General features: G+C 48.4%; 4 protein-coding genes and 1 long non-coding RNA gene across 12 annotated transcripts; all 5 read left to right on the forward strand.

Moving 5' to 3' along the window:
* Positions 1-34: 34 nt before the first annotated feature.
* LOC116715748 (uncharacterized) lies at positions 35-800 on the forward strand. The gene is made up of 2 exons (XR_004338243.1): positions 35-251; positions 542-800. It is a non-coding gene; the product is annotated as an uncharacterized LOC116715748 (long non-coding RNA).
* A 1,582-nt stretch (positions 801-2,382) lies between these two features.
* On the forward strand, positions 2,383-5,191 carry LOC116715716 (CD59 glycoprotein). The gene is made up of 5 exons (XM_032556342.1): positions 2,383-2,498; positions 2,592-2,675; positions 3,704-3,805; positions 3,902-3,975; positions 4,716-5,191. Exons 1-5 carry the CDS (start codon positions 2,390-2,392, stop codon positions 4,836-4,838), a joined length of 492 nt encoding a protein of 163 aa, XP_032412233.1. The 5' UTR covers positions 2,383-2,389; the 3' UTR covers positions 4,839-5,191.
* A 2,189-nt stretch (positions 5,192-7,380) lies between these two features.
* On the forward strand, positions 7,381-12,331 carry LOC116715676 (sorting nexin-9-like). The gene is made up of 16 exons (XM_032556286.1): positions 7,381-7,708; positions 8,327-8,413; positions 8,486-8,560; positions 8,633-8,844; positions 9,686-9,770; positions 9,855-9,980; positions 10,266-10,383; positions 10,455-10,585; positions 10,655-10,758; positions 10,833-10,936; positions 11,056-11,133; positions 11,221-11,297; positions 11,409-11,498; positions 11,693-11,807; positions 11,881-11,972; positions 12,055-12,331. Exons 1-16 carry the CDS (start codon positions 7,697-7,699, stop codon positions 12,100-12,102), a joined length of 1,554 nt encoding a protein of 517 aa, XP_032412177.1. The 5' UTR covers positions 7,381-7,696; the 3' UTR covers positions 12,103-12,331.
* A 119-nt stretch (positions 12,332-12,450) lies between these two features.
* LOC116715697 (atypical chemokine receptor 3-like) lies at positions 12,451-15,748 on the forward strand. Of its 2 annotated transcripts, XM_032556314.1 has the most exons (3): positions 12,451-12,899; positions 14,324-14,534; positions 14,652-15,748. In XM_032556314.1, the coding sequence occupies exons 2-3, from the start codon at positions 14,340-14,342 to the stop codon at positions 15,420-15,422; spliced, it is 966 nt and encodes a 321-aa protein (XP_032412205.1). In that variant the 5' UTR covers positions 12,451-12,899; positions 14,324-14,339; the 3' UTR covers positions 15,423-15,748. The 2 variants fall into 2 exon arrangements, with proteins under 2 accessions (XP_032412205.1, XP_032412204.1); XM_032556313.1 differs by having other exon boundaries at positions 14,324-15,748.
* A 3,189-nt stretch (positions 15,749-18,937) lies between these two features.
* On the forward strand, positions 18,938-26,272 carry mlpha (melanophilin a). 7 transcript variants are annotated; one of them, XM_032556258.1, is made up of 16 exons: positions 18,938-19,062; positions 19,703-19,816; positions 20,741-20,962; positions 21,567-21,679; positions 21,749-21,793; positions 21,904-21,962; positions 22,037-22,126; positions 22,204-22,333; positions 22,786-22,979; positions 23,076-23,156; positions 23,259-23,492; positions 24,121-24,291; positions 24,697-24,858; positions 24,967-25,014; positions 25,280-25,325; positions 25,655-25,822. In XM_032556258.1, exons 1-16 carry the CDS (start codon positions 18,950-18,952, stop codon positions 25,693-25,695), a joined length of 1,863 nt encoding a protein of 620 aa, XP_032412149.1. In that variant the 5' UTR covers positions 18,938-18,949; the 3' UTR covers positions 25,696-25,822. The 7 variants fall into 7 exon arrangements, with proteins under 7 accessions (XP_032412149.1, XP_032412144.1, XP_032412147.1 ...); XM_032556253.1 differs by lacking the exon at positions 25,280-25,325 and having other exon boundaries at positions 25,655-26,272; XM_032556256.1 differs by lacking the exon at positions 25,280-25,325 and having other exon boundaries at positions 22,204-22,306; positions 25,655-26,272.
* The last annotated feature ends 28 nt before the right edge of the window (positions 26,273-26,300 follow it).

Genomic DNA, 26,300 nt, shown 5'->3' on the forward strand with positions numbered 1-26,300 from the left:
ACTGGACCAGAACTGGACCTGAACTGAACCAGAACTGGACCAGAACTGGACCTGAACTGGACCAGAACTGGACCAGAACTGAATCAGAACTGGACCAGAACTGGACCTTCCTTCGGCAGGAGCTGCTGCTCATCAATGATGAATGAAGGCGTCACATTACCTGGCTGCTGTTTCCCACCTGCTTCCTGACAGCCAATCAGCAGCCAGCAGCGCCGACCAATCAGAAGCTGGGAACCGGAGACTCCTGACAGGTAAATTCAGACAGAGCTTCAGTTTGACTCTGACCACCAGGGGGCGCCAACACTGGACTACATTTCCACCAAAAGCCTCAGAAATTGTGAGATTAATATTAAAAATGTTCACTTCTTGAAATTTCTTCAAAAGTCTGAACAAGATAAAGGAGTTTGTTTATTATTTAACTTAAAAATGGGAAAAAGAGTTTTAAATGAAATAATCTGCCAGTAGAAGTAGAACATTTTCATCAATATTAATGATTTATGGAGTTAAGCTGCTCTTACATTTTGCTCAATCGTTTTTCTAGGTTAGTTTTGTTTTGTCTCTACATATTTGAACCAGAGGAACCAGTGGAACCATCTTGTTCCTGCTGAGTGTTTTTGTTTTCTGTTTGGTGGAAACCCTCAGGAGTCGCTGACCTCCACGGACAGAAGGCTCCGCCTCCAGCCGGTCTCTGACCTCCAGCGCTGGCTGTGGGTCGGTTCTGGAGGACCGGTGGGCGCAGCGGCATCATATCGTGGAGCGGATCTGGACGAGGTTCTGAATAAATGTTTGATGAATGGGAACAAGCGTCCTCTGTGGCCGGGAACACGGCCGCCGTTGTTCTCCGCTCACACTGAGCGCGTTGTTCGGCGCCGGGCGGCCGCAGCGGCCGACACCGCAGCTGTCCGGCATCTGGACTGAGCTAAATGGCCGCAGGCAGAGCCGCGGTCCGGTTTCTCCACGGCGCCGTCACAGAGGCACGGCCTGTCCTGAGGATGACCCCGTGACCCCGGGCTGCTGGGGTCTGGCTGTTAAAGATCCATAAAACATAAAACAGAAAGAAAAATTAAACATAACATAATAATAAACACCAAGAAGATAAAACACAAAATTAAACAGAAAAATAATAAAAACACAAAATAATAAAACGTAAGTATAAATAATGTAACAAAATAAGATCAAATATAAAATAAGTTCATAACAATAACACATATTTATAAATATAACAAAAATGAAACAGAAAATGAAATACATGTAAATATTATATAAAAATAATAAAACATTAAATAATAATCAAAATAAAAGAAACATACACATAAAAAACTAAATAAAAAAGTGCATTTATAAATAATTTTAAAATGTTTTAAATAAAATGTAAAAGTAAAATAGAAAAATAAAGCAGAGAAAATGTGTCAAAATGTAATAAAAAACTTATTACAACTAAATAAGACATAAAAATATTAAAAACAATTATAGTTAAAAATAAAAAACAAAAGATATACAAATAAATAAATCATAAAAATGCACCAAAAATTCAAATGCATAATAAATGTACACAAATAGTAGAAAAGCAATAAGAATGTAACACAAATGTAATAATACTAAACAGGATGTGGAGGTAAAGTTTGACCTCAAGGCAGCCGTCACAGGTCCAAGGCCCGGCCTGATGACCTTTAACCTCCTGTTAAAGCTGCTAATTAAAGGCTAAATTACAGCTGCTAAAGAAACTTAACCCAGAACATGAGAAGGAAGGAAAAACTCGTCACTTTAGGATAATTCCACATCCTAAACAAATCAACATCTTTACACACAGATCCAACGTTTCAAAGACCAAATATGGCCGACATCCTGTCATCCTGGTGGAGATCTCAGCCAATCAGAGACTGACTAGCATCTTCTAACAAAACAAACGCAGAAACATGGTTCTGATGCAGCCGGCCCGTTTAACGGAGCGTCGGGTTTGGTTCTGATGCAGCCGGCCCGTTTAACAGAACGTCGGGTTTGGTTCTGATGCAGCCGGCCTGTTTAACAGAACGTTGGGTTTGGTTCTGATGTATCCGGCCCGTTTAACGGAGCGTCGGGTTTGGTTCTGATGTATCCGGCCCGTTTAACGGAGCATTTCGTGGTTCTGCTCCTCTCCAGGGATGATCCAGCTCCAGATGAAACTTCAGGAATCTGTGTTAGTGTGAATATTGAGCTCATGATCTCATGTTGAATCTGGTTTCACCTGGGACCAAACGGACTTTGGGTTCTGGATGGTTCTGTTGACTCAGAACCTCTCTGCCAGTGGGTCAGTGTTTCCTGACTGTCAGTCTTCATGTCCCTCAGTCAGTGGGCGGGGCTTATGAACTCTTTAACACAGACCCCTCCCAATGGGCGGAGCTTACAGAATATGTGCCGTTGGCTCCTCCCAGTGGGCGGAGTCTGTGCTGTTCAATCATCCTCACAGACTCAGTTTCTGCTCCTCATCCTCACCAGAACCGTCCTGCTGCTGCTGCTGGGTGAGTACGCTGAGGTTCTGCTCAGACTGATCTGAACCCGGGTTCTGGTTCTGTCTGAGCCCGGGTTCTCTCTGGTTTTGGTTCTGTCTGTAGGAGAGACTCTGAGCTGCGCCGAGGTGAAGATGAAGCGCTCCCTGGTGATCTGCCTGCTGGTCTGCTCCTCTCTGGTTGGACTCGGTACGTCTGGTTCTAATGGCTGGTCAGGTGATTTGGTTCCGACGCCTCAGCAGAACCTACTGGGTCTGAAGGTCTGATGTGTTTGAATCATCTACTCGATGCGGTCTGACCACTAGGGGGCAGCACCTCAGAGTCTGAGTCCTGGTTCTGACCTCTGGTTCTGTTCAGATCTGTTAGGGAACAGGTTCAGTTCTCCAGACTGGTTCATGTTGAAGCTGATAGGAACCATCAGAACCTCCCAGGTCAGAGCAGGAGGTTTCTGGGTCTTTCTCCAAGAATTCTTTGGGTCCCTGGAGCGTCCGGGTCCATTTAGAAACATCCAGAATCTATATGTGAATTTCCTGGAACTTTCTGACACATTTGTAGGATGTTCAGATAAACTTTACAGGAATCCTGGAGGAACCTTGGAGGAACCTTCAAGTTGGGCCATAGAAACATTTAGAACAACTGAACCTTTTAGAACCAGGAACAAACTGTAGAGGAACAAAATGATGTTAATAGTTAATGTTTATGTAGTTTGGCTGGTTTTGTTCTGAGTCAGTTTGACCTTGAAAGTCAGGAAGAAACTCAGATTTGCTGGATGTGGAAATGACTGTTGCTCAACATCCATCCAGCCAAATCCTGGAAGGTCCCAGATGGACATTCTGGGAATAAGACGAGCCAAGAGATCCGCTCTGTCAGCCAGAGAACCAACTGGACTGGTTGAGAACTCTGCATGTGGACAGATTGAGTAGAAATTCGTCCTGCTCTCTGGGAGAGCTGAGGGTTGCAGTGATATGTGAGAACATTGTGTAATGCAGAACCCGGCAGCATCGGCCCAAATGAAGCAGACGCCAGCGGAGTCCAGTGGGATGATTTGCTTTGTATTTAGCCACGTTTCAGAACTTTCTGGGAATTTCCAGGAACTTTCGAAAGAGTTCAGGAAGTTTTCAGGTGAAAGTCATGACCTGTCAGAACCTGAGCTGAGGTTGACCCCCCATGGAGAACTGGACCCCAGGTGACGTCCAGGTGTGCTGCTGTGCTTTCAGGGTCCGCCATCCGCTGCTACAGCTGTAAGGACTACACCGCCAGCTGCACCAAGCAGCGAGACTGTAGCTACGACGACGCCTGCCTCACGCTCGTCGAGAGAGGTACGTACCGTCCACCGGTCCCTCTGGACCTCACCGGTCCCTCTGGACCTCAGGTGTCGCTCTGGATCTCTCACCTGGCTGTCTGCTGTTCTGCAGGTGGGATGACCTACAGGAAGTGTCTGAAGTACACAGAGTGTGAGCGGAGCCGCCTGGCCCAGATGTTCCCCCAGGTACCAGGTCCACCGTCCAGACGCCAACCAGTTTACCCTCTGACCAGTTTGGTTCTGGAATCTGGTCCAGGTTCTGGCTCGGTCCCTGAAGCTTTTCAGACCAAAAAGGTTCTGCTGGAGAACCAAACTGGTACCAGAACATGAAGGAACTTGCTGAGTCAGCAGAAGGGAGAAAATGCTAAAACCTTCACTAGCTGGTCCAGCTGGTTCTGGTTCTGGATGTGGAACAGAGTAAACAGCTCTAATAAACAAAAGATTATTTTATTGTTCAGATTTTTCTTTTTTGCCAGAAACTCTCTCTAGCGCCTCCTGTGGTCACAGCCTGTAATTACACACTACAATGTTTCAGAATAGTTTAATTATGAATTAGATTAATAATAAAACTGAACGATTATTGGTGAACTGAAGGACAAACTGAAAAAGTCAGAGCTTTAAAAAAATTAGAGAACTATAAAAAAAGAAAAGATTATTTTATTATTATTAATATAATTATTGCCAGGACCTATCTACCGCCCTCCTGTGGTCACAGCCTGTAATTACACACAGAAATCCTTCAGATTATTTAATGACCCAGAAAAACTTCCAGAACCACCATGGAGACCCTCTGGTTCTGGTTCCTGTTGAGGTTTTCCGTTACCATGGAAACCACATGGAAACCAGTTGGGTCCTCTGGTAGGTTCCTGCTGACTGCGTACCCTGACCTCTGACCTCTGACCTCTGGCCCTGTCCATTCCTCCCAGGTGTCCAGCTTCACCTTCAGGTGCTGCAACTCCGACCTGTGTAACTCCGCCCCCTCGTCTGCAGCGGGCTCTGTGATTGGCCTGCTGGCCTCCGTGCTGGTCATGTGGTGGTGTGTCCACTGAGCGCTCCGCGGCGCCCCCTGCAGTCAGCTTGTGTAACAGCCTCATCGACGTGTCAGTGTGGATCTAACCATCGCTAACAGGAGGATACAGCGCCCCCTGCAGGTGCAGGCTGAGCCAGGCGGCGCCGCAGCGCCCCCTGGAGTCAGAGTTGATCAGACTGATGAGTCGACAGGAAGCTGATGGAGGATGAACTGATCGCATTAATCAATAATCACATCTGTATTGATCTGCTTAACTCCACTCTAACTATGTAGAAATGTTTGTTTCCAGGAAGTTCTGGAGGTTCTGGTTCTGTAACTGATGTCGTCACTGACCTGAAAACAGCTTCAAACCAATAAAAGAGTCAAAAGAAACTTTGTTCTGTTGTTTCTGCTGTTCCTGGTGAGAAAACAGCTGCAGCGCCCTCTGCAGGCCGAGGACAGACAGTGATCTGCTCAGCAGCTGAACTTCTATTTTTATCTTTAGTTCTGTTTCCTCTCAGAACCAGATATTCACACATTTCACCATCTTCCTTTTTATCAGTCATAAACCAATCAGAAACAGATGGCCGCCATTTGCAAGTCAAACATTAGCAGCGATCAGGAGGATTATTCATCACTTCTAACTGTCACAGATTAAATTAATTTAGTTAGACTGCTAAATACTAAATAACTACTTACTTAGTAAGTATGGAAGCTAAGCATTTATCAACACTAATGAAGTTTCATACTTAGCTCTGCAGTTTTATATACACTGCTCAAAAAAATAAAGGGAACACTTAAACAACACAATATAACTCCAAGTAAATCAAACTTCTGTGAAATCAAACTGTCCACTTAGGAAGCAACACTGATTGACAATCAATTTCACCTGCTGTTGTGCAGATGGAATAGACAACAGGTGGAAATTATTGGCAATTAGCAAGACACACTCAATAAAGGAGTGGTTCTGCAGTTGGGACCACAGACCACTTCTCAGTACCTATGCTGTCTGGCTGATGTTTTGGTCAGTTTTGAATGTTGGTGGTGCTTTCACACTCGTGGTAGGATGAGACGGACTCCACAACCCACACAAGTGGCTCAGGTAGTGCAGCTCATCCAGGATGGCACATCAATGCGAGCTGTGGCAAGAAGGTTTGCTGTGTCTGTCAGCGTAGTGTCCAGAGGCTGGAGGCGCTACCAGGAGACAGGCCAGTACACCAGGAGACGTGGAGGAGGCCGTAGGAGGGCAACAACCCAGCAGCAGGACCGCTACCTCCACCTTTGTGCAAGAAGGAACAGGAGGAGCACTGCCAGAGCCCTGCAAAATGACCTCCAGCAGGCCACAAATGTGCATGTGTCTGCACAAACGGTTAGAAACCGACTCCATGAGGATGGTATGAGGGCCCGACGTCCACAGATGGGGGTTGTGCTCACAGCCCAACACCGTGCAGGACGCTTGGCATTTGCCAGAGAACACCAGGATTGGCAAATTCGCCACCGGCGCCTTGTGCTCTTCACAGATGAAAGCAGGTTCACACTGAGCACATGTGACAGACGTGACAGAGTCTGGAGACGCCGTGGAGAGCGGTCTGCTGCCTGCAACATCCTTCAGCATGACCGGTTTGGCAGTGGGTCAGTAATGGTGTGGGGTGGCATTTCTTTGGAGGGCCGCACAGCCCTCCTTGTGCTCACCAGAGGTAGCCTGACTGCCATTAGGTACCGAGATGAGATCCTCAGACCCCTTGTGAGACCATATGCTGGTGCGGTTGGCCCTGGGTTCCTCCTAATGCAGGACAATGCTAGACCTCATGTGGCTGGAGTGTGTCAGCAGTTCCTGCAAGATGAAGGCATTGAAGCTATGGACTGGCCAGCCCGTTCCTCAGACCTGAATCCGATTGAGCACATCTGGGACATCATGTCTCGCTCCATCCACCAACGTCACGTTGCACCACAGACTGTCCAGGAGGTGGCGGATGCTTTAGTCCAGGTCTGGGAGGAGATGCCTCAGGAGACCATCCGCCACCTCATCAGGAGCATGCCCAGGCGTTGTAGGGAGGTCATACAGGCACGTGGAGGCCACACACAATACTGAGCCTCATTTTGACTTGTTTTAAGGACATTACATTAAAGTTGGATCAGCGTGTAGTGTTATTTCACTTTAATTTTGTGTGTGGCTCCAAATCCAGGCCTCCATTGGTTAATAAATTTGATTTCCATTGATGATTTTTGTGTGATTTTGTTGTCAGCACATTCAACTTTGTACAGAACAAAGTATTCAATGAGAATATTTCTTTCATTGAGATCTAGGATGTGTTATTTGAGTGTTCCTTTTATTTTTTTGAGCAGTGTATTTCATATATAAAAATTTTAAAATGTATATTTATTCAGGTTCAAAATATTTTTACAGGGAAATGATCCCTCAGTCGGTCTTACTGTGAAAAATTATTATGATTCTTTTATAAATATAAAGATGGATTTATAGTCCATATGTTTTATGTAAACACTGCTCCTCTGTAACCCGACGTTGCTCTGGGAACGCCCAGTAAATCTAGCCTTGTCTTCCGGGTATCTGACGTCACAAACCGGAAGTTGACTGTCTTAGGAAAGCGTTGATTCCTTGTCCCGTTTAAAGATGAAGGTTCTGTTCTGAGCGGTTCTGCCTCCGGTACCGTATCTATGCAGCTGCCGCTGCTACACCTACGCAGCACAGAGACTGGACCGGAACCAGCGATCAGAACCGAGTCCTAAACGGCTCACTTTATCGCCATGCTTTTACTTTGAAAAGAACAACCGGATGCTTCCGCAGCGCTCCATCTAGCTGGATGCGGGGAGAGCGGACGGAATGGATCTGTGATCGGAACCGAGTGGCGCATCGGAACCATCTTCAGTGACGTCAGCATGGCTGTGAAGGTAAGCGCTCACGCGAATCAGGACCCCGATCTGGACCCGGACCGAGCGGTACCGGAAGTCCAGTAGAAGGTTCGGACGGGAACACAGCCGCCCGGAGCTGGAGCTGCGCGTGGAGGTCAGGTGGGATCATGAGATGGGTCACCTGTGCGCGAGCGGCTTAGCTGGACGTACTACAGGTGACACCTGTGGAGATCAAAGACAGGGCGGCCAGGGGGCGGGGCTTCCAGGTGGGCAGAAGGCGGAAGTCAGGTAGCAGCGGGACGGTGGTTCTGTTTGACCAGTACCGGTCCAGGTTCCACCGACCGGAACCAGAACTCATTCCTCCGTCCATCATGAGCTTTCATGTGTCAGTGGGTCACCATGGCAACCGCATTTAATGGACAGGATGTAAACAGACTGGGTCAGAACCGGAACCAGTTGGTTTAATCATCATGTAACTGCAGCTTTATTTTCTGAAGAAACACACAGCTGGACTCTGTAGAACCAGACCAGAACCGGACCAGAAATAGACCAGAACCGGACCAGAACCATAACAGAACCTGACCAGAACCACGTGACATTCAGTTTTATTTCCAACAGTCCAATCTGAGCCCGGTTCTGGTCTCTGTTCTGTTTCAGGCTCTGGTTCTGTATAACTTCACAGCGGAACCCGGGAACAACGAGCTGTCGGTCCGAGAGGGAGAGACGGTGACCATCGTGGACCAGGTAGTCCCAGTCCTCCCAGTCCTCCCAGTCCTCCCAGTCCTCTCTCATTGCTAACTGGTCTCTGCTGTGCAGACTGTGGGCGGAGGCTGGATCACTGCTCAGAACGCCGGCGGTCGGACCGGGCTGGTACCTGAGGGGTATCTACAGGTGAGTCAGGAGGAAGGTCACTAACTCCTCCTCCTCCTCCTCATCTTCATCAGAACCGCTTCCTTCCTGCAGATCGGTGGTGGAGGAGGCGGAGACTCCTGGTCGGGGGGCGGAGCTTACCAGCAGTCTCCAGCAGGGGGCGACGACGACGACGGCGGCGAGTGGGAGGACGACTGGGACGACCAGTCGGTTAGCAGTTACCATGGAAACGGCAACATGGAGGAGGAGGCGGGGACTTTGGGGCGGAGCACCCATGGACACACCGTCAAGATCTCCCTCAACAAGTAATCAGTCCTTCACCCGGGTCAGGAACCAGAACCGGACCAGAACCGCAAAAGTAACCGCTGGTTCAGAGTCCAGTACCTTGTCCTGCTCCCAGTACAAACCAGTATAACATCTCTGAAGGTAGCAGATTAAAAGGAGATCCCAGTTTGGTTCCCAGTAAAATCTAGTTCCCAGTAAAGTTCCCAGTAGAGTTCCCAGTATAACCCAGTGAAGTTCCCAGTATAACCCAGTAGAGTTCCCAGTATAACCCAGTGAAGTTCCCAGTATAACCCGGTAGTGTTCCCAGTAAAGTTCCCAGTAGCATTCCCAGTGTAACCCAGTAGCGTTCCCAGTATAACCCAGTGAAGTTCCCAGTATAACCCAGTGAAGTTCCCAGTATAACCCAGTAGCGTTCCCAGTATAACCCAGTAGCGTTCCCAGTATAACTCAGTGAAGTTCCCAGTATAACACAGTGAAGTTCCCAGTATAACCCAGTAGCGTTCCCAGTATAACCCAGTAGCGTTCCCAGTATAACCCAGTGAAGTTCCCAGTATAACCCAGTGAAGTTCCCAGTATAACCCAGTGAAGTTCCCAGTATGACCCAGTAGCGTTCCCAGTATAACCCAGTGAAGTTCCCAGTATAACCCAGTAGCGTTCCCAGTATAACCCAGTGAAGTTCCCAGTATAACCCAGTGAAGTTCCCAGTATAACCCAGTAGCGTTCCCAGTATAACCCAGTGAAGTTCCCAGTATAACCCAGTAGCGTTCCCAGTATAACCCAGTGAAGTTCCCAGTATAACCCAGTGAAGTTCCCAGTATAACCCAGTGAAGTTCCCAGTATAACCCAGTAGTGTGTCCTCAGGTTCCCGTTCTCCAAAGGGCCGAACCCAGAAGTCTTCCTATTGGCCAGCCCTCCTGCCACCAGCAGAGAAAGCCTTCCTGTTTATGTGAGTCCTGCCTGTGATTGGTCGCTGAGTTAGGGCGGGCCTGTGCTGTGCGCTGTGATTGGCTCCTGGTTTCTGTCCAATCAGGTGGGAGAGGTGGGGTCAGTGTGGCTCTACCCGGCGACGCCTCTGGACTGCGTCATCGCCGACCCGAAGAGAGAGTCCAAACTGTACGGCCTGAAGAGCTTCATAGAGTACCAGATCACCCCCAACGTGAGGCGCTCTGCTCTGCCGTAGTATATTGATACACAACATGTAGTACTCCAGTACTGTCTGTAGTAGTAGGTAGTACTTTGTGTTGCACTATAGTAGTCTATAGTAAAGGTACTTTCTGGTGAATTCAGCTATAAACAAAAGCTGAACACAGACTGGGTTCACTGTAGTCTATAGAGGTGAATAGTATAGTAACTATACACTAGTACTGTGTAGTACTGTGTAGTACTGTGTAGTACTGTGTAGTAGTGTGTAGTAGTCCTCACCACAGTGCGCCCCCTGCAGACCACCAGCAGAACTGTCAATCATCGCTACAAGCATTTTGATTGGCTGTACGAGCGTCTCCTGGAGAAGTTTGGATCCTTGCTGCTGATCCCCTCCCTTCCTGACAAACAGGTGACAGGTGAGCGGTCGCCATAGCAACCTGCTCTGTTTTACCAGTTGAGTTTGTCTGAGTGTCGCCGGGTCTCTCAGGTCGGTTTGACGAAGACTTCATCAGGATCAGGATGGAGCGCCTGCAGGCCTGGATGACCAGGATGTGTCGCCACCCGGTGGTCTCCCAGAGCGAAGTCTTCCAGCTCTTCCTCACCTACAAGGACGAGCGGGTAGGTGAAGCTCCGCCCCCTGCAGGTGAGCTCTGGCTCCAGGTGCTGATTGCTGTTCTGATGCTTCAGGACTGGAAGTCTGGGAAGAGAAGGGCGGAGAAAGACGAGACGGTGGGTCCGATGATGTTCAGCCTGGTTCAGCCTGAAGCTGCAGAGCTCGACGTGGCCCAGGTGTAAGTCACCTGTCGTACCTCACAGGTGTGGGTCGTTATGGTAACATTTTGTTTCATGGAGTGTTTCTGTGCAGGGAACAGAAGTGCGAGCTCTACAGTCGGTTCACCAAGTCCATGGACGATGGAGTCAGAGAGCTGCTGACCGTCGGACAGACGCACTGGAAACGCTGCACTGGACGTCAGTTCGGGTCCAATCCGGGTTCATGGGACCAACATGGAGTCTGCCTCATGTCTGCTTTATGTTCGCCGCCATTTCCTACCAGCTGATTTTCTTCTTCTCTGGTTTTTGTGCTGCAGCTCTGCCTAAAGAGTACGAGCGGATCGGCCGGGCCTTTGGGAACCTGTCCACTGTTTTCAACAGCAGCAGGTATCCAGGTGAGGTCACTCTCAGGTAGAGAAGGGACAACGCGGTGCCTTCAGGGACACTGGGACATCTGAGTTTGATAAATGTTTGTGCTGCAGGAGAGGAAACGCTGACAAACGCTTTGACAGCAGCTGGGAAAACGTATGAGGAGATCGCTCAGATCGTCGCCCAGCAGGTAAAACACACACACACACACACACACACACACACACACACACACACACACACACACCCACTCACAAACCAAGCAGGTAAAACACTCGTTAACATCATGTTGTGTTTTCAGCCTCAGAAGGATCTGCATTTCCTCCTGGAGACCAACAGCGAATATAAAGGCCTGCTGGGATGCTTCCCTGAAATCATCGCTGTCCACAAGGTTCTGTCCTACACACCTGGTTCTGATTGGTTCTGATGGATTCTGATTGGTTCTGATTGATTCAGAAGGTTCTGCTGTTTCTCCTTCCATTTATTAAGGCTTTTATTTTGGAGTTTCCAGGTTATTCAGTGTAAATGTGTGTGAACCAGGCAGTGGGCGGGGCCTAATGGGGGCGTGGCCTCACCTGTGTGCAGGCTGCGCTGGACAAGGTGAAGGAGGCGGAGCGTCTGGTCTCCACAGGAAGGATCAGCAGCGGCGACAGGAAGCTGATGACCCAGCGCGTCAGCAGCATGAGCTACGCCCTGCAGGGTAACCGGACCGCCAGCAGAACTGCCCACTGAGCGCGCTCACAACCAAACATGTCACTTCCTGTCTCCTGCAGCTGAGATGAACCATTTCCATAGCAACAGGATCTACGACTACAACCGCGTGCTGCAGTTCTACCTGGAGCAGCAGGTGGCCTTCTACCAGCAGGTAAGCTGGGGTCAGAGGTCAGGGGTCAGGACAGGAGAGCTGACCTGTGACATCACCGCCTGTGTGCTCTCTGATTGGACAGATAGCAGACAAGCTGAGGGAAGCGTTGAGTCACTTCACCACCCTGTGAGGACGGCCCAGTGATGTCATCGCCCGTTACTGTCTTAACCAATTAAAAGCCTTTAAACCGTTTTAACAAAATAAAAGCCTTTACGCTGTTACTGAGGGGTGTGATGGGAAAAATGTACATTGTACCTTTAAATACAACTACCAGTTTATATTTTGATTTATTTAAATGCTTTTTCACTCCTGTTACTGATGATTTGTCTGAAACGATGAATAAAGTTTCTACCTCGTCACTCAGTTCAGTTTCTCATTTATAGACGGAAAAACTCACTTTGTTACCGAAACCCTCCAGCAGGGGGCGACACTCTGAAACCAGCACATTAATTTATTTAATTAATCCACTAATTAATGCATCCAAACAGTTGTTATAAAATAACAACCAATTGGGTAAAAGAACAAACAACAAAAATAATAAAAATTAAAAATATTCGGTACAAATTAAAACATAAATTTATGATAAAACACAGTGGAAATAACACGAGGGTAATTTTTAGTTAGTACATGTAACAACTAAATTATACAAAATATTTTAAAATCCAAACACAGAAATAGAGACATTTACAAAACTAGATATTTGTTGTTAAATATTATTATTATTCTGTTATTTTTCTGCAGTATTTCTGCGGCTGTTTTTTTTTTTTTCCCTCCTCGTCCCGCAGCGGAACCGTCTCTCTCTCCTCCCGAACCCTGTGGGAGGTTCTTCCTCTAAAGTTGAGAGCGCACCGGGACTCCTCACTCTGCAGCCATCTCTGGACTCTGTCGGACCCGCTCTGGACCGAGCCGAACCCTGCTGTCTGAGCTGTAAGTACCCAACAGAACCTCCGCTGTAACTGACGCCAGCTGCCCCGTTTTTAACTTAGCTCGACCGGATCGGAACCGAGCCGCCACCTGCTGCAGGGGAACACCTGCAGGTCTGATGAGAAATTCTGAAGGAGCTGTGCGGTTCTGATCAGACCCACAGATACTGCACGGTTCTGTCTGGGATCGGACCATCTGAGCCGAATTAAAGCTGAGGTTCGGTTTGATGTTCATCAGATAAAATTTCCTGTTTTATGGACCTGTAGAGGTAGAAACGGTCCAGAGAAGCTGAAATGGACCGAGTTCTAAATGGAGTCTGGTTCTGTCTGTGACTAAATGAAGGGGCTTTAGACCCCCTGACTTCTGCTTTATGGTGGTGCGTTCAGGGACCAGCTGATCCGGTTCTGGAGGTCCAGTTGTCCTGACCCAGTTTCTTTAGACTGCTGGTACCATCTGGACCTCTACAGAACCCGCTCCATTAAGCTCCATAGAAGACGGACGCTGGTTCTGACCCGAACTTTTAATCCTCACTAGAACTTTGAATTGGACCCTGCTGAGACAGCAGGACAGAACCAGCTGAACCAGAACCAGAGGAGACAGAACCACTCTGTTTAGATGGTTTTGACCTTTGACCTGGGCCACCATCAGAGCTTTTCTTCTTCTCCTCTGATTCCTGCGGTTCCTTTCAGCCTCTAATTGGCTGCAATAAAGCTTTTATTGTGAAGGTCCTGACCTTCAGCCTGAGGCGTCCTGCTGGGTTTGGACCTTCATCACACTCAGCTTTTGTTCTTCATCCTCCTCATCCTCAGGTCAGCCGGTGGACAGTCTGAGGGGCTCAACATGAGGCCCGCGGGCCGACAGACCCACATCATTGATACGCATTGATTGCTTTATTACCGTTTTATCAGCTGTCTGTTTCCATGGTAACCTGATCTCCAACACTGATCCAACACAAAGCCAGAACCAGAACCTGAACCTTGAAATAGACTCTAGAATCCAGCGGGTCCAAAGCGTTAGCAGCACAGTCACATTAGAAGCCTGGTAGCAGGTTCTGAACAACCTGGAACCGGGTCAGGGTTCTGGTCCAACACAGGTGGAGAGCCGGACAATGATCCAGACGGGATAAGTTTGGAAATGTTTCTCAGAACCAGCAGAACCAGAGACAGGACGTGATTATCTAGAGTAGAACCTGAGTTCAAGGTTATGGTTCTGGTCCAGGTCCAGGTCCAGGTCCAGACTCTGGTTCTGGTACTGGTCCAGGTCCAGGTCCAGGTCCAGACTCTGATTCTGGTCCAGGTCCAGACTCTGATTCTGGTCCAGGCTCTGGTCCAGGTCCAGGTTCAGGTCCAGGTCCAGGTCCAGGTCCAGACTCTGATTCTGGTCCAGGTCCAGGCTCTGGTTCTGACGGGCCTCCCTGTGTCTTGCAGCCGGACCCGGCCCGCCATGAGCCTGAGCAGCAGTGACCTCTCTGAGCTGGTGGACCAGTGGGAGGAGCTGAACTTGACCTCCAACCTGTCTCGGGTGGAGGCCATGATGTGTTCAGGCGCCGTCAGCCACGCCGCGCTCCTCCTCTGCCTCTCCATCCTCTACATCTTCATCTTCCTGGGGGGCGTGGCCTCCAACGTCCTGGTGTTCTGGGTGAGCCTGCGGCCCGACCGGGCCCGGTGCGGGTCCCGGCTGTACGTGGTGAACCTGGCGGCGGCGGACCTGGGCGTGGTTCTGACCCTGCCCGTCTGGGTCGCCTCTCTGCTGCAGGGCGGACTCTGGCCGTTCGGAGAGGTCGTCTGTAAGGTCACCCATCTGGTGTTCAGCCTCAACCTGTTCAGCAGCATCTTCTTCCTCACCTGTATGAGCGTCGACAGCTACCTGTCCGCCACGCTGCTCTCTGGCGCCCTCGGCTGGAGTAGGAAGACGCTGCGGCGGTTGATCTGCGCGTCGCTCTGGCTGCTGGCGTTGGTGGCGTCCGTTCCCGACACCTACTTCCTGCAGGCCGTAAGGTCCCCCCACCGCGACGGCGCCGTGTGTCGACCCGTGTACCCGCCGGAGAACCCCCGGGACTGGATGGTGGGAGTCCAGCTCAGCTTCTTGGTGCTCGGCTTCGCCGTCCCGTTCCCCATCATCGCCGTCTTCTACCTGCTCCTGGTAGCCGCCATCCCTCCCAGCTCGGACCCGGAGCGCAGGATCAGCCGGCGCATCGTCCTCTCCTACATCCTGGTGTTTCTGGTGTGCTGGCTGCCGTTCCACGCCGTCCTGTTGCTGGACACTCTGACCCTGATGAACGTCCTGCCCTTCACCTGCCGGATGGAGAGCTTCCTGGACGTGGCGCTGCACCTGACGCAGTGCTTCTCCTTGGTGCACTGCTGCGTCAACCCCATCCTCTACAACCTCTGGCACAGAAGCTACAGGGAGCAGCTGATGAAGGCCTTCGTCTTCAGGTACTCCTCCAGAACCGGGCTGGCCAGGCTCATCGACACCTCAGAGACAGAGAACTCTGCAGTCCTGGTGGACCGCAGCGGTCCAGTCTGAGGTAAACTGAAGGACGGTTTGCTAAAGACTTGTTCAGAAGTGCAACACTGGAGCAGGTTTAGATGTCAGATGATGGGCCACGTGGGTCAGAGGTCAATGGTCTGTCAGGAAACTCTGATGGTCTGAAGTGGAGAAAACGGTGTTTCCTTCATCAGAGACGTTTCAGACGAAGACCGCACGGTTCTACAAAGACTTTCCAGAACTTCTTCTGTCCGGGTTGCAGATCCGTTTTTTGCTGTGAAACTGTTAATGTTCAGATATGATCAGTTAATTTCTTCTTTTATGAATCCATAATAAAGCAGACAGATCTGCTGTACCGTCAACAACTTTGGCTTCATTATCGTTATTATTTAAGTATTTTTTAAAATTTCCGTCTAAAGTTGACCAAATATTTAGTTTGAAGCAAATTATCTGGTTAACCAAACAGTTTCAAACTAATTAGCTTAAAACTAAATGTTTACATTCAAACTAAAGCCAACTAAATATTTACAGTACTTTCAAACTAATTATCTTGCTAATCAAAATGTCCTTAGCTTAATATTTAGCTTGCTAACTAAATATAGCTTGAAGCTCAATAGCTTTAGAATTCAATGTTTTCTTTTGAAGATAATTTGCCAACTAAATATTTAGTTGGAAGCAAACTAGCTTGAAGCTTAATATTTAACTTGCTAATTATATATTCAGCTTGAAACTGTGACATTTATAAATATAAACTTTATAAACTTTATGACTTTGAAAACTGAACATTCATTTTGTTCTTTATTGAGGCTAAAGAACCAAAATTATTGACATTAACTGCCCTCCGTAGCTGAGAGAGATGAACCTGGGCCTTGTTTTACCTGAGCCATGGTGACAGGTACTGCAGGGTGTGGTGGGCTTGAACCCCCCTACACAGACAGGACGGTTACCACGGCAACCACAAACACCTCATCAGTCACCAGGTCTGTCTCCATAAGCTGATGTGATGTCAGGGTGAGACTGAGCTCTGTGGTTAATTATGGGGCCTCGTTTCACTGCGTATCCATGGCAACCAGACACCGTAAGAATGAAAAGCAGGAATGGAGAGAGAGAGACGAGCCGGGTCCAGGAAACCCTGGAGACGGTTCTGCTGCTTGACCCATGCCAACACGGTTCTGGTCCTGTGAACTCCCACCGCTGTGTGTGTTCCTGAAGGCGTCATGTTCAGGGACTGTGGGAAAAATGAGCTTCAGCTGAACAACAGAATCATAACTTTATTTCTAAACCAAAGCTGCTCATTTAAATAATTTATTCTGATGTCTCTTTTATTAACTGTAACTAAATATTTAACTTTTAAGACGTTTTGGATGGTGATCATGACGTCATAACCACAGCAGCCAATCAGATTGAGGTTTATGTCAGCCCATTTTCTCCTGCAGTCCCTGAAGGCACCACAACATCCAATTAGTTAGAATTGTGCAGAGCGCCCTCTGCTGGTCAGAACCACAAACTGCAGCTCTGTCAGCTTCAGGAGGCGACCTCTGGGTCACTGACCCGCTGGGACCAGAACCGGGACCACTAGGAGGACTGGTCGGGGGATGGTTCTGTCTCCAGGTGTTTCCAGGTGTTTCCATGTGTCTCCAGGTGTTTCCATGTGTCTCCAGGTGTTTCCAGGTTTGTCCATGTGTCTCCAGGTGTTTCCATGTGTCTCCAGGAGTTTCCATGTGTCTCCAGGTTTTTCCATGTGTCTCCAGGAGTTTCCATGTGTCTCCAGGTTTTTCCATGTGTCTCCAGGTGTTTCCATGTGTCTCCAGGTGTTTCCATGTGTTTCCAGGTTTTTCCATGAGTTTCCAGGAGTTTCCATGTGTCTCCATGTGTTTCCATGTGTCTCCAGGAGTTTCCATGTGTCTCCAGGTTTCCATGTGTCTCCAGGTGTTTCCAGGTGTTTCCATGTTTTTGAATGTGTTTCCAGGAGTTTCCAGGTGTTTCCAGGTTTGTCCATGTGTCTCCAGGTGTTTATGTGTTTCCATGTGTTTCCAGGTGTTTCCATGTGTCTCCAGGTGTTTCCATGTGTCTCCATGTGTTTCCAGGTTTGTCCATGTGTCTCCATGTGTCTCCAGGTGCTTCCAGGAGTTTCCATGTGTTTCCAGGTTTGTCCATGTGTCTCCAGGTGTTTCCATGTGTCTCCAGGAGTTTCCATGTGTCTCCAGGTGTTTCCATGTGTCTCCATGTGTTTCCAGGTTTGTCCATGTGTCTCCATGTGTCTCCAGGTGCTTCCAGGAGTTTCCATGTGTTTCCAGGTTTGTCCATGTGTCTCCGGGTGTTTCCATGTGTCTCCAGGTTTTTCCATGTGTCTCCAGGTGTTTCCAGGTTTGTCCATGTGTCTCCAGGTTTTTCCATGTGTCTCCAGGTGTTTCCATGTGTCTCCAGGTGTTTCCAGGTTTGTCCATGTGTCTCCAGGTGTTTCCATGTGTCTCCAGGAGTTTCCATGTGTCTCCAGGTGTTTCCATGTGTCTCCAGGTTTTTCCATGTGTCTCCAGGTGTTTCCATGTGTCTCCAGGTTTTTCCATGTGTTTCCAGGAGTTTCCATGTGTCTCCATGTGTTTCCATGTGTCTCCAGGTGTTTCCATGTGTTTCCAGGTTTTTCCATGTGTTTCCAGGAGTTTCCATGTGTCTCCATGTGTTTCCAGGTGTTTCCATGTGTCTCCAGGAGTTTCCATGTGTCTCCAGGTTTCCATGTGTCTCCAGGTGTTTCCATGTTTTTGAATGTGTTTCCAGGAGTTTCCAGGTGTTTCCAGGTTTGTCCATGTGTCTCCAGGTGTTTCCATGTGTTTCCATGTGTCTCCAGGTGTTTCCATGTGTCTCCAGGTGTTTCCATGTGTCTCCATGTGTTTCCAGGTTTGTCCATGTGTCTCCATGTGTCTCCAGGTGCTTCCAGGAGTTTCCATGTGTTTCCAGGTTTGTCCATGTGTCTCCAGGTGTTTCCATGTGTTTCCATGTGTTTCCAGGTTTTTCCATGTGTTTCCTGGTTTTCCATGTGTCTCCAGGTTTTTCCAGGTGTTTCCATGTGTCTCCAGGTGTTTCCATGTGTTTCCAGGTTTGTCCATGTGTCTCCAGGTTTTTCCAGGTGTCTCCAGGTGTTTCCAGGTTTTTCCATGTGTTTCCAGGTGTTTCCATGTGTCTCCAGGTTTTTCCATGTGTCTCCAGGTTTTTCCATGTGTTTCCTGGTTTTCCATGTGTCTCCAGGTTTTTCCAGGTGTTTCCATGTGTCTCCAGGTGTTTCCATGTGTTTCCAGGTTTGTCCATGTGTCTCCAGGTGTTTCCATGTGTTTCCATGTGTCTCCAGGTGTTTCCATGTTCTCCAGGTGTTTCCATGTGTCTCCATGTGTTTCCAGGTTTGTCCATGTGTCTCCATGTGTCTCCAGGTGCTTCCAGGAGTTTCCATGTGTTTCCAGGTTTGTCCATGTGTCTCCAGGTTTTTCCAGGTGTTTCCATGTGTCTCCAGGTTTTTCCATGTGTTTCCATGTGTCTCCAGGCTGTTTTCCTCGGTGATGTCACTTCCTGTCCTTATGAATCGCTGGCTCTGCCTCAGTGTGTTGCTCGTGCGATCAGCTGATGTTCTCGGGGTTTTCCGTCTCATTTCTTCACTCAGCAGCTCCACAGCGTCTCACACAGAAACACGGTGAGTTTTTATCTTCTTTAATCCACTTATATAATCTATTGATTATAGATTATTAGATTTGATCTCATATCGTCTCAGATGGTTTGTTTTGTAGAATTTGATTTAACTGCAGCTGATCTGCGGACAGTCAGGATCGTCATTAAGGCTCCAAACCCACCGGATTCAGGATTTATGATTTTTAAAGTATCTGAAGATAAATCTGTTCTTTTGTTTTGTTACATGTAAAAATGTACTTAAAACTTTTTGCTAAGAATGTTTTTTCTTTAATTATTGCCTCAGGATGAAACCAAAGGTTATTAATTTGCATATTTTCCTGAAACATAAATGAAAATATTAGATTTTATTCCATTTCTACACAAGCAGGAGGTTTCTGTTCATCTTTTGTAAATAATATAAAGTGTTTTTTTGCGATAGGTTTACATTTTTTCTCTGAATATTGTTAATTAATGTGGCTGAAGTGATATTGATTTTTTACTCATATTTTTTGTGTTTTTTTCCTCTGAGTTTCTCATAAATAATAATATCTAGTTCTGCCCAGATTACTGGGAGTTTACGGTTTCATGTTTACACCAGACGGGTTCCCACAGCTGGACCCTGAGGAACTCCTGCGGTCAGGCCGTAATGTTTGGTTCTGTTCCAGGAAGATGGAGAGGAAGCTGGATCTTTCCCGCCTGACGGACGAAGAGGCCAAACACGTGTGGGAGGTGATCCAGCGTGACTTCAACCTGCGCAAGAATGAGGAGGAGAGGCTGACGTAGGTCCAGGTGGAGGTTCTGTTCACATCCCGGCTCATGTGACGCCGGCAGGAATGTGAGCGTGAAAGATGCTGTTGTTGCTGCAGCCGATCACGCCGCCGTCACACGCTCTGGATTCACAAAGATGCTCTGTTTCCGCTGGAGACTCCAACTCCCATCAGCCCCGGGGGCAGAGGCAGCTCTGCGGCTCAAATCACATTTCCACCGTGGAAATCAGATCCTGCTGCAGCAGAGCCACGAATCAGGAGGTTAACAGCTGATCAGCAGCAGCAGGCTGAGCCGTTGGAGCATCAGAACCGGCCCAGGGGCGGCTCTAACTGGACCGCTGCCCTGGGCAAGAACCCCTTCTGCCCCCAAACTATTACAATGAAACAACTTATCAGATTTTATTCATTTATTTTTATTTCAGAAACTAACTCCTCTGCACGTCGGGCCAAAACATTCAGAGAAGACATGTTTTAGAAATGGATTATTCTGACCATTAATTGGATTAAACTGGCAGATTTTTAATTTAATCTCTCAAGTTTTTTTATTCAATATTAGAAATACATTAAGAGATAAAAACAAATAAATAATAAAGAAAATAAGTGTTTATATCAATGCCTTTTTTAGTGAATTTGAACTGAGTGAAGCTAAAACAGCAACAGGGTCCAGGTTTTAAAGTTATTTTATCTTAAATGTATATTTTGTTCAGTTTTGGCTCTGAATGTTTAGTTTTTTCAACAAATTGTATTTTTTTAGTCTGTATACTTCTAAATCATGATCACTGTATTATTTCAGACCTAAGTTTGTAGTCTAGTTGTTGGGCGCCCTCCTCTCTGTGCCGCCCTGGGCAGCTGCCCTCATCCTGGGTTTCCAGGATCAGAGGAAGTGGAGCGCTGTGCTGTGCGGTTCACCGTGGTTCCTGTCTTTCTCGCCTGCAGGGAGCTGAAGACGCGCATCGAGAAGGAGGACACGAAGCAGGAGCTGCTGGGCTCAGAGAGGAACGTCTCCGACTCGCTCTGCATCCGCTGCCTGCAGCCCTTCAAGTTCCTGGTCAACAGCAAGAGGCAGTGCCTGGACTGCCGCATGTTCACCTGCAAGTCCTGCAGCCGCTACAACAAGAAGGAGCACGGCTGGGTGTGTGACAACTGCCGCATGACCAGGTGAGACAGAGAGGGACAGGGGACGACAGGGGGACAGATGGAGGACGGCAGGTCATAGAAAGGTCAATAATAGACAGAGAGAAAGAGACAAGTCCATCTGGAGATGGTGTGGAGGTAAAGAGGCATTTGGACCATTAAGACAGAGGATGGACGGATGAACGGACGGACGGACGGACGGATGGCTGGACGGATGGATGGACGGATGGATGGATGGATGGATGGACGGACGGATGGATGGATGGCTGGACGGATGGATGGACGGACGGATGGCTGGACGGATGGATGGACGGACGGACGGACGGATGGCTGGACGGATGGATGGACGGACGGATGGATGGATGGATGGATGGATGGATGGATGGATGGATGGATGGATGGATGGATGGACGGATGGATGGATGGATGGATGGATGCAGTAACCAGGTGTCTCTCAGGTCTGCTGTAATTCTCTGTCTTGAATCGTTCTGCTCTCAGTTCTGTCTTAATGTGTTGTGGATCAGAACCGGACCGTCGGTCCTGAACCTGTTGCTGGTTCTACAGACCCGTTGCCGGTTCTACAGACCGGGCCTTTGGGTGGTTCAGTTCTGTTCATTGTGTGCTTCAGGGTGCTGAAGATGGGGACTCTGGGCTGGTACCATGACAACGTGAGGAACCGCTTCAAACGCTTCGGCAGTGCCAAGGTGATGCGGTCTCTGTACAAGCGCCTGAACGGAGACGGTGAGTCTCACAGTGATGTTTCTGGACCTTGGTCCGGTTGTTCTGATCCTGCCTGTGTTTCTGGTTCAGGTGGTCGTGATGACGACACCCAGAGCATGCCGGATGTCGGCAGCCGTAAGTCTCTCGACAAGCCAGTCCAGTTTTTCAGAACTTCCTGCAGGTCCAGATGTCCGGCATGTGATTCTCTATGGCATAGTCCAAGTAAGCCCGCTGCTTTGTTTTAGATGGATACAACGGCACCGAGGACGATCCTGGAGAGGGCGAGGCTCAGAGCTACAAAGTGGTAAACAGGAACACCAGGGGGCTTTGTGGGTTCGGTCAGAGCAGGAGTAACTGAAGCAGCTGTGTCCAATCTAGATGAGGAAGAATAAACGTCTGCTGTCGGTTCATCCCATGGACTTTGACTCAGAGGACTACCTTCCTCGCTCACGGCGACCTTCTGAGCAGGTAAAGCCCAGGCTGATGAAGACCGCAGATAAAACCTGGTACTAAGGAAGACACGTGTTTAATGACGCTATTTGAAGCAGATGCAGGATGATCGATATTACCGGAACGACGGGGACTACGACTACTACACTCACCGAGGGAACCGCAGAAAGAGTCTGGACCGCTACGCCATGAGACCCGGTCAGCAGGATAACACATGTTCTAAAGGTTCCCACATACTAGAGCATATTCTGTCTGAGTACACTGTCCGCTGGACGGTTGGGATTTCATTGTGTAGCTTTTGCTCCAGTTAGCAATTCAGGAGTTCAGAGTAGAGTCCTTGCAGTATCAGCTGAGGCCATTGGGATTTACGGTAAGGATACATCAGGACACATCCATGTTCCACTAGGAGGAGACCTCTGGGCAAGTCCTGAGTATGGGCAAAGTCCTTTGTTCATAGTACACACATGAACAAAGTGTATTGTTCATGTGTGTATTGCCTGAAGGATAGAAACACTCTGGAATCCCCTAGATGAGTTTTTAGTAGCAGGGGAAAAGAAAGTCTGGAGATCTCTGTACCAGGAGAAATTGAGGACGTCTTTTAAATCAGAAAGTTCAAATCAGAAAGACCTGTCTGCCCCTTGATGTGCATTTATTTCCCCATATCACTGCATCATCAGATGACTATGCAGACAACCGGATGGTCCGGACCCGCTCTCTGTCGAAGATCAGCTCCTCGGTGGCTAGGCAGCAGTATGTCGACACCTCCGACGAGGAAGAGTACCAGAGGTTTCCTCCTGTTCACCAGCAACCCCACCACCGCAGAAAGAACAGCCGAGCCTCTTCCCAGGAGAACCTGGGCCAAGCCCCACCTGTAAGGACACAGACATTCAGAACCGAGGAACTGGAACTGGAAGGAGAGAGAACTTCCTGCTGAACGTGACATTTTCTGTCTGGATTAATTTTTCAGATCAACGAACTGAACAAGCGGATGTTCGCCATCGAGAGCCTGCTGAGCCGTCTGGAGGAGAAGATGACTCCTGCTGATGAGGTAGGACAGAACACAACCTGAAATCCTTGACTCACATGGAGAAGATGATAAACCCATCAGTCACTTTAGACTCAAATCCAGTAAAGTTGCTCCTTCCAACAGGCCTTGACTTCGTCAGCTCCAAATGAGGAGGAGAAGCTGAGGAGGAAGCTGAGTGAGCTGGCAGGAAACCTGAGCGATAAATGCCTGTCGTCAGATGATGAGGCTGGGAAGAAGGTTTTCCCTGGGACTAAAGGGTCTTCTGGCCTCAGGGGAGGACCAGTGGTCCCTCCGGTCTCCCGGAAGAACAAGGAGCTGAGCTCGTCCAGCGATGAGATGCCAACAGAGGCTCAAAAGGTACGACAGCAACTCAGAGAGAAGCAGCAAACAGGAACCTGGAGACCAACATCCTGCCCAGACCTTTGCTTTGAACCAAGTACTGCTGCTGAACATCCAGGTTCCTGTTTGTGAAGGCATCAGCATGGCTCAGCTTTCACTGCAGCAGGTGTCTTTCCACCAGAACAAAGTCCAGACCAGCTCAGGACAAAGAACTTCCTGTTAGAGAGCTCAGCATGAAGCTCAGAAGAAAGGTCAAAGATCTGGCATTAACCTCGGTGCATGACGCCCTCCTCACTAACAGCCCGTCTCCTGCCTCACCATATTCCTGTCCGGTTGTGTTAATGTGAAGCAGCTACCTGTCTGGACCCAGGGATGGATGAACGCTGAAATCACCTTGGACCTCAGCTCTGTCCTCTAGCTGGGAAAATGTAAGGGTTAATGATATGATTCCTTCACTGTAGGTCTCAGGAAGGATCGGTGAACGAGTGTATTGTTCATGTGTGTATTGCAATCTGTCTAGTGGGTGGTGGACACACCACTAGATCCACCAGGATGTACCGGAGTTTCAGTTAGACAAGTCGTCCAGGTAGCTGCTGCAGATGTTGTTTTCCAGCTGCTAACATCTGTCCCTCTACATGGCTTTCAGAGATCCACTGCCGCCGCCCTCTGTGACCTCACCACTGAGGTCCTGAGAACCATTAACGCCACAGAAAACGCAATGGTCGAGTACGGCCTCGCAGAGCCGATCGACAGGTCCCTCTTAGTTGGCCCTGACGTAAAGCAGGCCGATGATGCTTTCAGGGAACTTGAGGAAAATGTAAGCTTCCAACGTGACCTGCATGATTCGCCCCCCTCCCTACATGGGACCCATCCCTACACTAAGATCAGCCCCAGAGCCTCCTCTGAAGCATGACCTAATGTCCGGACTGGCTTTAACCCTCCACTGGCTGCTGTGTGTCCAGTTAAACAGGGAAACACACTGGGTCCAGTTAGGGTCCGGTTCCATCGAGCTCCTCACCAGCACCAATCTCAACTAGAACTCACTCCAACGGTTCCTCTATGTTGGAAAATGTAGACTAAAGCAGTAGACTACTGGAACCTAAAGAGGAACCTAGCAGGAGTTCAGTGTGTTCCCTTGACCTTCAGCTCTGTCAGCTTCATCATAATCACCATCAGCTTCCTGTCCGATGACCAGTCTGTGTCTGTCCTCCTACCTGTCCAGGTGTACATCACGGCCGGACAGTCGTATGAGCTGGAGTCTAAGCTGCGGCGACTCGAGCAAAGCGCCAAGAACCGTTTTGGAGGGACGACGGACTCTGAGCTGTCGGAGCTGGAGGATGTGGTGGCGCTGACTGCCGCCAGAGTACAGAGCGCCGAGAGCGAGGTTGGTTGGGGTCTGCCATCTTTGTTTATCCATAACATCTCAGCTTTGACATGTGGACTTTGGGTTGTTGGTTTCTGGTCCTTCACTGTGGGTCTGTTTGCTCTCCAGGTGTCGGACATTGAGAGTAAAATAGCAGCTCTGAGCGCCAAGAAGAAGGTCAGTTTGAGATCAGAAGCTGTCCGTCTTCATCTGACTGTTAGATGTTTCCTGGTCCAGGTTTGACCCGGTTTAATGAACAGAGACCAGATCCATTCATATCCTCCAGTTCAGCTGAGCCACATTCAGTCAACAGATGAAATGTCCATCATCATGTCTCCATGTGATTCTGGACACCAAACTGTTAAAGTTTGTTAATCAGCTCATGTTCTATGCAGACGACGTTGTTCTAATAAAAAGGTTCTGTTCTGATGAAACCCTGCAGGTTTCTGGATCTCATCAGAAGAAACGGACCGCTTCAGACCTGCCCAGTGAGAACCGCTTTCATCTTATTGGTTATAGCAGTAGCGGGCAGCGCTAACTACAAAGTTACCTATGCTAACCCTAAAACTCAATGCTAAAGTGCTATTGCAACATAATAATTAGTGGAAGCTAATGCTAAAGTGCTATTGCAACATAATAATTAGTGGAAGCTAATACTAAAGTGCTCTAACAACATGGTAATTAGTAGAAGCTAGCGCTATATGCTAAGCAATAATTTAGCTCTGCTTGTATCACATTAGCTGATATTTGCCCAATGCTGGTTATTGATCCACCTGAGCGCCGCTGATCTGCTCTAACTTGTCGTTGTTGTTGGCAGAGAGTAACGGCGCTCCTTGGAGAACCAGCAATATGTTCTGAACCAGGCCCGGTTTCAGGATGCAGTTCACTCCTCTTCCTCCTGCTCTTCAGCCTCCTTCATCAATGTTCACGGACCGGAACCGGGACACACAACAAATCAGAGGAACATCATGGAGTTCACAGAACCTGCAGATGGAGTTTAAACCTGAAGGGTTGGATCTTTGGGTTATTTTATTCTGTTCTTTACTCCTGATAAACCACCAGGAAGGTCCAACAGAACCAGAGGATCCTTCTGAGATTCAGGATTCTGTCTGCATCTGATTGGCTCTGAGTTCTAGAAGATTCTTCGACATTACAACTGGCACATAGAGTATCTCACATCGATTTCTTCTTCTTTTTCTTTTAAAACATAAAGTCTGATTTTAAATCATGATTTCATTTATTCTGTCAAATCAATCGACTCTGAGTGGAAAAGTAATCACACCCCCGGTGAAATGATTGAAATTAACTCTTTAATCTCATATCGCTGGTTCAGTTTGTCCAGCCACACCTGATTCCCGTTTCCTCCGCACTCTGAAGGACTGATGATGATGATGATGTGTTTAGCTTCTGTTCAATAAACAACATAAACAACTCAGCAGTTATTGATCTCTCATGATTGTAAA

The sequence above is a fragment of the Xiphophorus hellerii genome, chromosome 24 (assembly GCF_003331165.1).
Source record: "Xiphophorus hellerii strain 12219 chromosome 24, Xiphophorus_hellerii-4.1, whole genome shotgun sequence".
NCBI classification, from domain to species: Eukaryota; Metazoa; Chordata; class Actinopteri; order Cyprinodontiformes; family Poeciliidae; genus Xiphophorus; species Xiphophorus hellerii.